The sequence below is a fragment of the Lepeophtheirus salmonis genome, chromosome 11 (genome assembly GCF_016086655.4).
Source record: "Lepeophtheirus salmonis chromosome 11, UVic_Lsal_1.4, whole genome shotgun sequence".
Lineage (NCBI taxonomy): Eukaryota > Metazoa > Arthropoda > Copepoda > Siphonostomatoida > Caligidae > Lepeophtheirus > Lepeophtheirus salmonis.
In genome coordinates this window covers 3,490,660-3,504,740 of record NC_052141.2, presented here as the reverse complement: position 1 = coordinate 3,504,740, position 14,081 = coordinate 3,490,660, and the positions used below count along the sequence as shown (strand labels likewise).

The following is a 14,081-nucleotide window of genomic DNA, read 5'->3' as shown; positions in this document are numbered from 1 at the left end:
GAAGAAGGCCAATGTTTTGTTTCTATGTTTCAACAAATTACAGGTTGTAGTATCACCAATGCACTAATGTATATAGACTAATCCTGCATCTCCTTTTAGGTCCTATTTTGAGCGAAGCAGATTCAGAAGAAAACATTGAATTTTATCAAGACTTTGATAATATAATTTATCCGTAAACCATTAAAGGTGAGATTGAGGAAAATATAAATAATGATGACAATACAATAGAACAACCATCTAATGATTTACATCTTCCTAAAATCTGTGAAGATGATGGATTTATTTATGTTGCTGGATATGTGGCCAAATTGTTACATCAAAAATTTGCCACTCTGGGGTGTAATACTTACAGCATCCAAGTTCCTCCAAGTCCATGGCTTAAAACAATGTCAAGAGGGTGACTGCTTCAACCATCGGAATCTTTTCTAGAATTTTGCAAAAAAATAGAGAAGCATTTCAGTAAGTTTCATTGGTACTTTTTTTTTATACCGAACCATATGTGATGGATCGACTCATCAGCATAATTAGGGAAAAGTATCCTAAGGAAGAATATGAAGTTATAAAAAAATTTATTCGCTCTCGTACATTCATTAGACTAAAGTGTATTAATATTGTAAGAAAAACAGCAAGGAATGTGCGAAAAACAGCTCATAATTTAAAAAATGGAGAAGGAAATTATTTATATTTTTTTAGGCTCATTATTTAATTTTAAACAATAAACTTTCGAAATGTGAATGCCTGTGTTTTAGCGAAGTCTTAAAACCTTGTAAAGCAATGCTTTGGAAATTGGAAGGCCAACATTTTTTTCAAAGTAGAAGAGTTCTTCTTTAACTCAACTGTAATGCTGTTGGGAGCGAAGTTTTCTTCTTGTGTCAAATCCACAAAGAGTCAATATGGGAACTGTTTGGACTGTGGATTAATCAGTTCTATTTGAATAAATTATTCGTTTTAAGATAATTAAGTTTAATTAAATAATTACATAGCAATGCATATTATGATTTTTTTTAAATTCATGATCCATAGTATATGTAATTATGTTGCACTTTATCACAATGACCTATTCTTTAATGCCGGAGGTGACGAAGTAAAACGATCTTTTGTTACATTGAAATCCACACATTCTCCAAGGAGTCTTCATCTAGTATCTTCTATTTGATGAAGAATGCTTATGATAATTTATACCCATCTTAACAAACGACAGTCAATACAAACAACTTATAAGTAATTACAATATATATGGATTGAATATATTTTTCTTGGATTGAATGATATAATTGATGATGACAAACCGGAAGAGTTAACAGAGAATAACTAATAAGTAATATAATTTTCCTAATGGATTTGAGTGAAATCCGACAATCTTCTTCGTTCCTCGCTGTAGTCCACTATGGCAAAGTGATCCTCTGTAGAAACTGAGACTTAGCTTCGTATGCTTCACTACGACGTGCAAGATCCTCAATGGGTTTGAATGTCTTTTAATAAAATGAAGACCTCGTCCAATTGTAGAATCAAGAATGTAGATTGTTTCTTTTTTATAGGATGGAAAATGTAAACAAAACACGCAACTACTTATACACTATGACGTCACTATTAAAAGCGTGGTGGAAGTCAACATCAGTCGTAAACACGTTATGGTATAACCTTGTATTTCTATAAACCTTGGATTCAACGTAAGAAAAAGCCAACTGGGGCAGGCCAACTCCACCTTATACCCAGGGAGTGAAGATTTACCGAACACAAACAAAGTGAGACCACTGCTTGACATAACAGGCACAGAGATGAAGAATCCTGCCCCCCCCGAGCGGATCAAGTGTGCTGATGTCTACATACTGGTAGTTGTTACAATTTGAATGACATTGTAAATTTATTAGTTTGTAAAATGTCAACAACTGTTTTCTTTTAAAATGTATCATGTTCATAAGAACTCATATTTCTTTTTATTGTATTGATTTACTGTTATGTAACCTTTAAGAACTATACTGATTAATTTTTGGACAAAGTTAAAAATCTGAAAGTGTTCTTTCCTTGTTCAGATAAAATCTGTTTTATTTTTAAGTGACAATGTACAATTGTTTGTTATGTCAAACATCCTGCCCAATTTACACATATCAAAGAAACCTATCTCATATTCAAAGCTATCTAACATATCAATAAGCCAATGTTGCTGCTGAAACGTTTTCCAGATCACAAGACATGATATGAAACCTTATTTTAAGCACAGTAATTGTTTGTTGTCCCAACATGTGAGTAGAACTACGCAGAAGTGCTTGCCTATGGTACAAAGGCCTATTGGTAAAAAAACGAAGTCTGTACTGAAGCTGGGTAGCTGGTTTTAGTATAGTATTGATATACCCCAAGGCATTCTGTTCTGGAACCGGGTCTGAGTATAACGCAGGGATCAGAGTACAAGAGCCTCTTTTCATTTCTACTCCAAAAAGGAACTAAAAGCCTAGACTATATGCACATAACTTTTCATATTCATAACCTTATTTAAAATGTCTCAAATCCATAATATATGGAATTCAATGGAAATTAAAATACAAGGCCATCTCGAAAAAAAGCAAAAATTATATTCCTTTATACATAATTGAATAATAACGAATAAGAATTAAAAATGTCAAACATGGAGGCTCAGTGTTATATAAAATGTCACAAAATGCTGTATATATACGTCTGGAAAACGGGGAAAAGTTAAATATTAAAAGGTTTGAAAAAAAAGTTAAAATTTGAACAGGTATATTGTCCCTCCACCTTAAACGTCCCTTTGTACAGGTCCCTCCGTCTAAAATGCAATACTTTTTTGAAATGACGTGCCTTTGTTCTATTTGTTATATATCGATGTTAAACCCGAATAACTTATTAATTATAACCAATTGTCTAAAGAACCCGTAAACAAAAAATAAGCAAAGTCAAACGAGAAATAAGAGCATCATAAGCAAAAACATGAAGCAACGCAGGGCTGCAATTTTGGAGCTATCTGTAACGTGAAACATCATCATCAGAGATCTCTAAAGTTCTGGCCTGTGATTGGTCTACTGTGTACCGGGTTACCATGAGAGGCACACCAAAAGCTTCTCTGTGATGCCAAAGAGGTGATAAAAAATTGTTAAGGGCAGTTAAAGGGACTATTCAAAACAGAAGAGGGAAGGTGACTTTTAATGGCCTTGCTCGAGAAATGGAAAGCAGCGAGACAACCATGCGCTGCTTGGTAAAGGAATACTTAACTTTAATGCTTACAAGAGAACTCCTTTCCATGGTTTTAAGCTTTTGATTCGAATAAAGCGTGTGATCCGGTGCAAAATCATCCTCAATAAGCTAAAGAAAAATCACTAGGCCTCCCCACAGCTCCAACAATTCCCTCGGGGCATTGGTATTTTTGGTCACCTCAACAGGAAGCTTTCTGGAGTCTGATAACCAAGAAAGGACCAACTGATGGCACCCATCAGCACTGGTTGAACAAAAATTTAGTGCCTAGCTTTATTAAGAAATGATGTACAAAGTTCTGCACCAGGCTGGAACTGGATATTAAGACAAAAGGCAGATATATTGATTGAGAATTTAAATAAAATGTCCTATGATTATTATAAAAATTAAATTTTCCAAATATGAAGATATTTTTTGAAGTATACATTTTTTTGTAATTTTCAAAAAGTGTTGCATTTTAGACGGATGAGCTTGTTTGAAATGGCCTTCTCTGATTGAGTAAATCCCTAAGTAGTATGTTGCCTTTCAAGAAGATTCTTATTGAACTATCATCATTGTTGGTTATTTTTTTTTTTTTTTTACAATTTCGTCAAACTTGAACTCAACTAAAAGGAAAAAATTCTGTGGACCAATTTGAATTGGAGAAAATATGTAAAGATAGTCCATTCTGTTTGTAGTTATAAATTTTTCATATTTTCTCTTGAATGTAGGTTTATAATTTCCTATAATGCCTGTCATTTAAATAAACAATATTTTTTTCTCTGAATGGAACGCTGTTCGACAGAGGTCGTGAGGTCATCCAAATTTCGGTGAAGGATAGCACAGGCTCTCTTTTTGACTACACCCCAAATTGCATAGTTGAGGGGGGAACAGGCTGGGGAGGAGGGTGACCATACCGAATTTTATGCTTTAACAATGACAGTAAATTCTGGCCTCTCTTGACCCGGTTGGCCATGGTTGCTGTTAAAAGCAGTTGCCAATATCGTCGTAATAATGTCGTTTGTCTGTATTAATGACATTAATACAGATAATATAATAATAATTAATGCAGACGTTCAAAATTAAAAACTAACTATTTATATTTTATCCTGCTCTTCTTTGATTTATATCTATATTATTAAGAAAATGTATTATTATTTTAAGATCTGAATAAAACAATTTTTGTAGACTAAATCCTTTATTTAACGAAACAAAATAAAAGCTCACAATTTAGAAGTTAATTTTTATGGAACTTGCACCATGAAAAATTCCACCTTTTTTTTTTTTACCATAGTGTGTACGCTACTATTAGCCTCATTTATGAGATTTTTCCTATATATATTAAAATATTTAAATCCAACATGAGCAATATAATTAGCAAAATGAGGTTGTTTTTTTACACTTTAACCCAATAGGATGATAGGACTGTCCCGTTTCTAATAAATTGACAAATGGCTTTGTAAAGCATCGTCTTGGATTTGTCGACGTCAATAAAATTTGTCGAGTTTCTTCACTGAGAATATCATATTGTAAAGCTGACTAGCATGTAATGGTTTTAAATACATAAAAAATCTGGAGCCCTATTAACACTATCTTGATAAGTTGCGATGAGATCTCGACCTTCGCCAGAAAATTCACACACCATGAGTTATTGATTTAACAGAAATAAAAAAGGTTCGCGATCTTTAATTTTGAAAACTTAATGATGAAAGAGACTATGTATCCGGATATATAAAACAATAGATTGGCTTGAGATTCTATTCTTCCATAGTAAAATTAGAATTAGAAGAACTGAAAATAAATATATGGATTTGGAACAATTGGATCAGTCCTTTTTAGTTTTTATTTTCACATTCATGCTTATTTTTTGATTTTCATTTAATATTCTTAAGTTTCTAATTTTTTATCTTAACGTATGTAGAAATTATATATTTGTAAAGGGATTGAGATGTTTCTCTAGTACATACGTTAAGATAAAAAATTAGAATTGTAATGAAAATTTTGAAATTCAGCACCATAACTTTAAAACTAAAACTTCTTAATATCTTTACAAATATATAATTTATATTAGAAATATCTTATTTTCAAGTAACTAGATGTTACAAAAATGACATTGGAAGACTAAAACTTTTCAAATATATCTTTTTCATCAATACATAGCAGAAAATCAATTAACGAAAAATGATTTCAATTTTAAAGTTATGGTGCTGAATTTCAAAAGTTTCATTAGGATTCCTTTGTATAATATAATCAATTATGGGATATTTAAAATTAACTTCTCTTTTAAAGGAAGTTGTATTTATCATTATAATTAAATTGCTCAAGATTAACAAAAATGTTCATTGCAAATTCTCCTACACGGAATAATTTTATGGATACAATAACAACAATTAGTTTAGCTGTTGAAATAATTGTTTAATTATAAGTACGAAAAACACTCGTACATAATATATAAAACTCATAATTTACTTCCACAACGATTCCCTCAGTATAATTGATTTGGTATCTCTTCCTCTGCCACAATTTTGTGACTCTACTCTGCTAGAAGTACCTACAGCTCCTGATCTTTATGATACTTCTACGCCTATGGAGGTCACGACTGGGAAGAAAGTATCCATGAACGTATATATATATATATATGTATTCACTTTAGAATGTGTATTGTGTTACTATTTGATATAATATATAAGCATAATTCGTAATAATAAAAAGATAACATTTAAAAATCCAGGTCAGGTAAATCAATTTTAACTAAAAAAAACAATCAACTAATTAGAAATATCAGTCAGAAGTCACCTCGACGGAGAAACTTTGGGAATTTAATATCACGGGGATATTTGTGTGAAAGTCCTTAAGATACAGTTCCACAGTTCTTATTGCTATGATTGTTATGTTCACTATGCAGTTTGACATGAGGACATGTAAAGGTATGAACAAAATGATTTACATCGTATTAAATCCGCTCTAATTGGTGTTCATTAAAAAAACTCTGCTTGAGAGCAATCCATGGCAAGGCATCTTCCGATAGAGACGAATCCCAATGGAATATGAGACACAGGATAGGAATTCGCTCGAGGAAAACTTGTCTTTGAACTGTTCTATTTGATCAGAAACTTACTAACGTGTTCACAACTCATCTGTTGGCAATGCATGCTACTCGCATAGGTAGGCAGTAAACATGATCATTCATCCATCCATCTAGGGAACTCTTGACGAGTTGATTTCGATGTAGAGATCGGTGACGTGACTGAGCAAATTAATTGGGCTTATCTTCTATCTATAATTCACCTACCAGATGACGACTGCTCCGATTTACAAAAACGAATCCGTCAGAATCTTTGATTTGAATTGAACAATTACAATACGATTTCAAATTATTGTTTTGCTTCTTTTCTCTTTCTTTCTTCCTGCGACTAAATTAGCCTAATTATTATTTTTTTTTTTTTAAAGTTTCAGTTTGAACTACCGATTTTATCAATATTTCTAGGATCAGTATAAAATGATTTGATTGGTTGATTGGAAATTATTATGAAAAAAATAGATCCAAATAACATTTTTTAATTATTTGCCTATAAAAATCCAGATGTTTTGGCGGGGCTTAATTTCATAGGTAATGTTTCTCTTTTGAAAGTATAAGAGATAGGTGGTTAATTCATTCAAAATGGTTATCGTTCTATCCTGAAAACGCAAGCCATTCTTTCTGGACAGAGATTAACGACTCAAAACATACATCCAATCCATGCAAAAACTTATTGGAAAAGAAAGAAGCCTCTCATATCTTATCAATTATGCAATGGCCAGTTCAATCTTCTAAGCTATCGTGGGAGCACCTGGTCCTAAAAGTTCAAAATAGTGCCCACAAGTAAGAATGAGTTGTGGAGTATTTTGAAAAATGCTTGGAATTGTCTGACTTTTTAATGAAGCTAAAATTTGAATAAAAATACTCTGATTTTTTACAAATACGTGTTTACTGAGGGACTACGGAGTTGAGTCTGAACTGGAAGACTTTATCGTCATGGATGATTTATAATTATCTTTTGCCTATTGTTTATTTGACATAACAGACATTATTGTACAACAATACAAATGTGTATGAAGTACCTGATCTCATAAGGGGCATACTTTATAGATCCGTTCAAGAGGATAGCAGGGATTTTTGTGAAAATTGTGAGGGATATTTAAGTCCTATATTTGAAAATAATATATTCCTTTTAGAATATGGAATTTAATTGACAGGGATGTTAATATTACACCCTTCAGTAGTCATTCAGATCTCTGGAGGGTAAACTTAAAAATAGACTATTCTTATTTTAATGTTTCAAAAAAATATAGTCTAGTCCATGTACGATTATAGATTTATAAATTAATTATCACGAAAGAAGGTCTAAAAACACTCATTTATTCAACTATATTTTTCGTAATATATTTCAAATGAAACTCAACGCAACCTCTACAACTGTTTATTTTATAGGTTATGTAAAAAACAATCATAATTCATTATATTTTATCTAAGTATGATTGTGTTATTTTAAGAATACTGTTGGTATCAGCGACTTTTTGTCCATTATCTTCTTTCGTTTTGCAGAAAAAAGTTCAATGCCAAGAGTAAATAGAGACAAAAAAACAGCCCCAACTAAAATGAGGAATAAAGAGCTCATTTGCCCTATAGATAGATACATCAAATCAACACCTCTATCTCCTATTGGAAAGGCTTTAAACCATGTGAGAAACGCTTGATGTCGTATACCATTTTCCATTATCCCAATGTTGATGAGTGAAAATGATGATGTGAGTGGAGAGTTCAAAGGTAGCATGCAACAATAGCGAATTGTCTTTTTGTCAATGACTGTCAAATCTCCAAAGTCTCTCATGTAATTGTGGGAGGTGGATATTTGATAAAGAACAGTGTTTACATCCTTGTGGTAAACGACCCGTTCTTTCTTTGCCCTCTTTACTCCTTCCATAATTGATGGAACAACAAAGGGTGAGGGATCCTTTTCCACTTTGGCCCAATAGTCATTAACATCCTTATTTCCTTTGGGTAGACGACTCCTCAATGGTACACTATCTCCATCTGTATATATTACATTCCAGTCTGGATTTTTCATCACGTCCTTCACTACAAAGAATGAAAAATATAAAAGATCAGAAATAATGCGACAATTAATATCATCTATAAATGCCTCACTTGTTTCAAAGGGAACTGTCACTTCTGTCGTAAAGAACATGGTCATGGCTCCTCCGTAATATGCATTGAGAAGCACGAAAAAGTAAGCAAGTGACGTCACAAGGGTTCTGAAACTATAGGTTTCCATATAATCCTTTACTTTGATGGAGACACCAATAGGATAGAGTATGGAAAATCCCACAATAGAGGATATCACAACCCAACAGGAGTCTGTAAAAGGTCGGAAAAAAAGCTCATAGTCTGCATTTTTATTTTCCATGAATAAAACTCCCGATGAGTATCCTAACGCTATCTGAAGGAGAACAAAAAAAAGTTTCGAGTTAATTAATTAGTTTACTTATTTCCCAAATCACTAACCTCAAAAAAATCGAATCTTTTCTTTCTATCGTAGGTTTGAACCCAAGCACTCAATTGGATATCCGACGTTCCATCAAAAAGGGCCCCCAGTGACCCCCCATAAGTTTGATTAGGAAACATGGCTGAGCCCCAAAATCCATTTTTCTCTTCTATATAATTAGTTGTAAATTTCATCTCCTTTTCATAGACGGACATAAGGTCATGAATATAGCCCCATGTCTCACAGTTCTCATTACTTCCATTCCTACATTTCATGATAAGATAAGGGGCCCAAGTTAGGGTCACAGAGCGGATTTCGATACCGCCTAGGTCCAAAGGCTTCTCCAAAAATCGTCCATCTGGCCCTATTAAAAGGGGATTCACGATGATAAAGTTTCGATCTTTTAGTTTTGCTATTTTGTGACCATTTCCAGATGATGAATATGTGTAAAAGAGGGAAGTGGCTGTAATATTATCATATGATGCTGGAAGGGCCCCATGAAGAGAATATACCAGTACTTTATCAATAGGAAAAATGCTCAGGAGATCATTCAGATTGGGATAATCACTTTTATGTATATAGAGAACTTTGTGTAGAGGATAGACTCCTTGGATTGAGTCCTTGCTCGTAAGGATACGTACTCGAACATTACTTTTATTCAATGATTTGCCTGGAACAAAGGGGTGATAATATATGGGACCTGGTTAAATAGATTTATATGAGCTTCATTGATTACAACATTCGGAATAATGACACATTGTAATTTCCCTACTCTTAATTCTTACCAATGCGTCTAATCTCCGAATTTTTCACATCTTTTTCGATATAGAGAAGTATAGAACTGAAACCATTCTTCGAACAGAAATCCCCAAGTAAATCCAATCCACTTGTACCATTTCCATGGCTCTGTTGAATCCCACATAATATGGAGTACAACGCAGGTATCAGAGCCCAAGTGGATCTTTTCATTTCTACTCCAAAAAAGAAACTAAAAGCTTCAATTTTATTCACATATTTTTTCATATTCAGAACCTCATTTAAAATGTCGTATATTTAATTCAATGGAAATTAAAATACAAAACTCTGTTACATGGAAAAATAAAATATGAGATTCCTATATTCATAATTGAATAATAACAAATAAGAATTAAAAATGCCAAACATGGAGGCTCCTTGAATTACAAAAATGTCACCAAACGCTCTTTTTATATAAATCATTCATTACTTGTTTGTAAACCTTGTATATATTAAGATCCTAATGTTGATAAATAGATTTGTAGTAAATATGACATTAGACAACCTAAACATTCATTTTTTTTATTTTCCAGGGTTGATATCATTTATTTTTTTTACTTTGAAGAAGGAACATGTATGTATTATCTAAGTATAAATTAATATTTAGTGTTTGAAAGTCGAAGAGTAGTAACATTGAAGATTTGTTGCAGAGTTATAAATCATAATCCTTGTTGGACTCAGGGAGGAATGGAGGATTGACATCGGAGTAATTCATCCCTTCACTTATTTGAGTATTAATAATTTGGCATTCTGGCGTAGTTGTATAATCAAATCTAAATTGTATAAAAGAGGATAGAAGAACTTCCTTGACGTGTCCGCCAGACACAAGTGGGATATATCACGAAGATGTCATAGGCAAGATAACCTCTACTTTGTTGATGTGTTTGACGCAGCCATTTTTTTTGGTTTTTCTGAGAAAGAGCTGTATGGAGCAAATCCTAAGCATTCATTCGGTCATGCTAGTTTTGACAAAACAAGCGTATTGATGTAAGAGATAAAGCAGCTTCTCTTAAAAAGGAGTTCAAGGTACAAGTTGCCTCGGTAAATGGTGTTATAACTGATGTATGCATGAAGATTAAGGGATCTGATAAGCTTGGCGTATCATCTATTATAAAAGTGAAAATAACTGCCTTAAACACTATTAGAAGGTTTAAGGATGATAAAATGATTACATCTTTTTTACCAAAATTTGGTTCAGTTATTGAACAAACCCCATCTAAGTGCCCACTTTCCCAAGAACTGCTCTTCTTAAACGGTATAGGGTCATTCCACGCCAAATCGATCAAAAAGGGACATTTTTTTATGGCACCATCTCCAATTTTCTTGAATTTTTGCATATAGTTTAATATTCAATAGATACTCAAAAATCTAAAATTTTAGTCTTCTTTGACCTCCATATCAGGAGTTAGAGGCTCCTAAAGTTCCAACCTTGAGGCCAGCATCCATGGTTTTAAACAGCTATATCTCTTGTGGTTTTAACGATATCGGTCTACTTTAAACGTGATTGGATAGATATTTACACATTGATTATTCTATATTTTTGCCAAATAAAATGTATTTTTGACCTTGAGGTCAGGGGTCAAATCTTTGACCACCTTAAAAATTTCAAACATGGTATACTTCAATTTTTCACAAATTTTTTGGGCTGTTTTCAAATCTGGGTCAAGGCTATAAGCAAAATACTCAGAATTCATGTATGGCAAGGTTTCTTTAACAAATTGGATCATTTTTTTATATTTAAATGGACGTCACAGTATCGTGAGTGTTACACACGGATACCACTACAATGTTAACATGTTTTCAGCTGGTGTTTGGCTTGAAATATCCAACGAAAGGGTGAAGTATTACTCTAGAATTGTTCCAATGAAAACTTTGCACCTCGTCCTGAACAATGAAAGAAAAATTCTCAGAAAAGTCCCAAACCACAACTATTTCTCAATCTTCTTACTCTTTCTTCGCTCTTTTAAGCTGGAGGATTGCATGTTGGTTACAAAAACATGCGGTTGATATTTTTGAAGACCTTTCGTATAATGTTCGACAAAATCTTGACTAGGTTTCACTAATGTTTCCAGTTGTGATCTATCTGTATGTGCCCATCTTCTATAAGTTATTTCATCAATTATATTTTCCACCAAAATCTGAGACAATAGGTTTTTAATTTCGTCGCCACATATTCCCCATTGACGGAGATAGCATTCTATAGAGGGAGGATTACATTGGAGAATAATGAGGATGTCATCGAGTGATTGAAGTCGAGCATTATTATATTCTGAATTTTCATTCCAACACAATTTATTAAAATTAACTCCATGGAGCATCATGAGCTTCCTATTTTCGGGAATTACGCAAACGCATACAGAATGTGGGCCATAACTTCCGACTATTACTCATTCCTTAGGTCTAAACTTTGCAAACTTTGAGAAAATCCATTTCTTATTGAGGATATGTTTGTTAGAAGAGGTTATAAGCTTCTCTTAAGTTACTTTATATGAGGTGCATTTCCTCTTTGATCTTGGATCCATTCTTATAAACACTCACGCTATCTTTTTGTCCTGGTATTATCCTGCTCACATCTTCAGATTTATAAAAGTTAATCACGTTTTAAGCAACATGTTCATCAGTTCCGGAGCCCCTTTTTGAATTTGGATCCGGGAGCACGCTTGCAATTTTAGAAGAGCGATCAAATCGACAAATAAAAATTTCTTAACATACCTTTTTATAATCCAAAACCAAGTATTTGGATTATTATAAGCTATTGCAAATAATGTATGATAATAAAAAATCGTGTGGTACACTTGAATTTGTCTCAATACACACTGTTTGGGAACTTCTACCCATTAGCACTTAATGTGAATTTTATCAATTTAATAGTTGTTATTCAACGATATTTGAATATTAGGCAGAATTGACGTTCGATCTAATCAAGCCCAAATGTTACCTTCTGATTTATAGGCTTATCAAATATGCATCCAATTAAGACCATTGTAATTTGTTAAATCTATATAACATATACATATAAATGAGTGTAAATTTGTCTCGCCACAATTCTAAATTAATTATCTTTTCTAATATTGTACCAAAGTTTTGTACATTCCATTCTTAGTATTTCGCTTATAGTGTTGACCCAAATTTGAAAGCAGCCCAAAAACTTTTTTGAAATTAATCTATATATGTTTACGACCATTTCATGAAAATTTGAGAAAAATTGAAGTGTATCATGTTTGAAATTTTTAAGGTCAAATATTTGACCTCCTGACCTCAAGATCAAAGTCACATTTTATTGGGTAAAAGCATAAAATATAGAATAATTAATGTGTAAATATCTATCCAATGATATTTAAATTAGATCGATATAAGTAATAACACAAGAGAAATAGCTGTTGAAAAGCATAGGTGCTGGCCTCGAGGCTTGGACTTTAGGAGCCTCTAACTCTTGATATGGAAGTCAAAGAAATCTAAAATTTTAGATTTTTTACTTTCTATTCAATATTAAACTATATACAAAATTTCAAAAAAAATCGGAGATGGTGCTGTCTGACGAGTGATCGATTGACGTGGAATGACCCATAAGTCGAGTTGGAGTAACAAATAAAGAAGAACCGTGACATGCTCTCGTTTACCACGCTCCTAAAGGATCAAGCTTATGAGAGAAATAATATTTTACTGATGTTCTTCTTCTTTTGAATTTATAGAGTTTGTATTGGTGATGTGCCGCGAGGTGAATTTTGCTGCTTGAGTATTTTCGAGTTTATAAAAAAAAAGTACGAGGAATTACAGGCAATACTCCTTACTCCCTTCAAATCTCAAGCTTGTAATGGGTATGAAACCCAGATTTTTTGGCTAACTGATAATTTTGGGATGATGAGACAAAAAAATCTTTGATTTTGAGAGACTAGAGCCCCTCTAGTACACCAGATTTTTTTGAAAGAAATCATCCAAAAAAAATTCAATACTTTTTCGCAGAAAATAAAAAAATTTGAAAAAAATATTCACAATTTAAAATATTAACTTTTAAAAAAAAAATCCAAAATTGAAAACTAAATCTAAGACTGAACAAAAACAAGATTTTACTGCAACAGAAAAGGGTAACTATAATGCCTCTAGGAGTCTGAGGAGAATTATGGAGAGAAAAAAAATTGTTGACTGGGCTGAACTGATTCCATTCCTAACAGTTCAGCCCAAATTGCCCAGTTCAGAAATATTATTTGGAATAATGGTAAATTAAATAGCCCTAAATGCATACAATCTTATTTTCCCGTGTTTTAGTAGATTGTATGCATTTAGGGCTATTTAATTTACCATTATTCCAAATAATATTTCTGACCATCAGTCTATTCGAGCTAAGTTCGAACCAATACATAACGTAAAACCGAAAGGGAGATGGATATTCAATTCATCCGTCCTATGGGATGAGGAATACCGTGAAGAAATGAGAACAGTGATCTCCTATGCCAGATTTCGTATAGATATGGGGAAAGAAGTTCGGAATATGTATAAAATACACCTGTAGGAATGCGGAGAAAAAAAAGAAGCGAAACTCATAAATCTTATAAAGCTAGGAGAAGATAATGGGGGTAG

General features: G+C 32.8%; 1 protein-coding gene across 1 annotated transcript; it reads right to left on the bottom strand.

Moving 5' to 3' along the window:
* Positions 1-7,627: 7,627 nt before the first annotated feature.
* Positions 7,628-9,710, bottom strand: LOC121126274 (uncharacterized). Its single transcript, XM_040721609.2, has 4 exons — positions 9,494-9,710; positions 8,729-9,378; positions 8,372-8,663; positions 7,628-8,302 (listed from the first exon to the last, which is right to left on the bottom strand). The coding sequence occupies exons 1-4, from the start codon at positions 9,675-9,677 to the stop codon at positions 7,707-7,709; spliced, it is 1,722 nt and encodes a 573-aa protein (XP_040577543.1). The 5' UTR covers positions 9,678-9,710; the 3' UTR covers positions 7,628-7,706.
* Between the last annotated feature and the right edge of the window lie 4,371 nt (positions 9,711-14,081).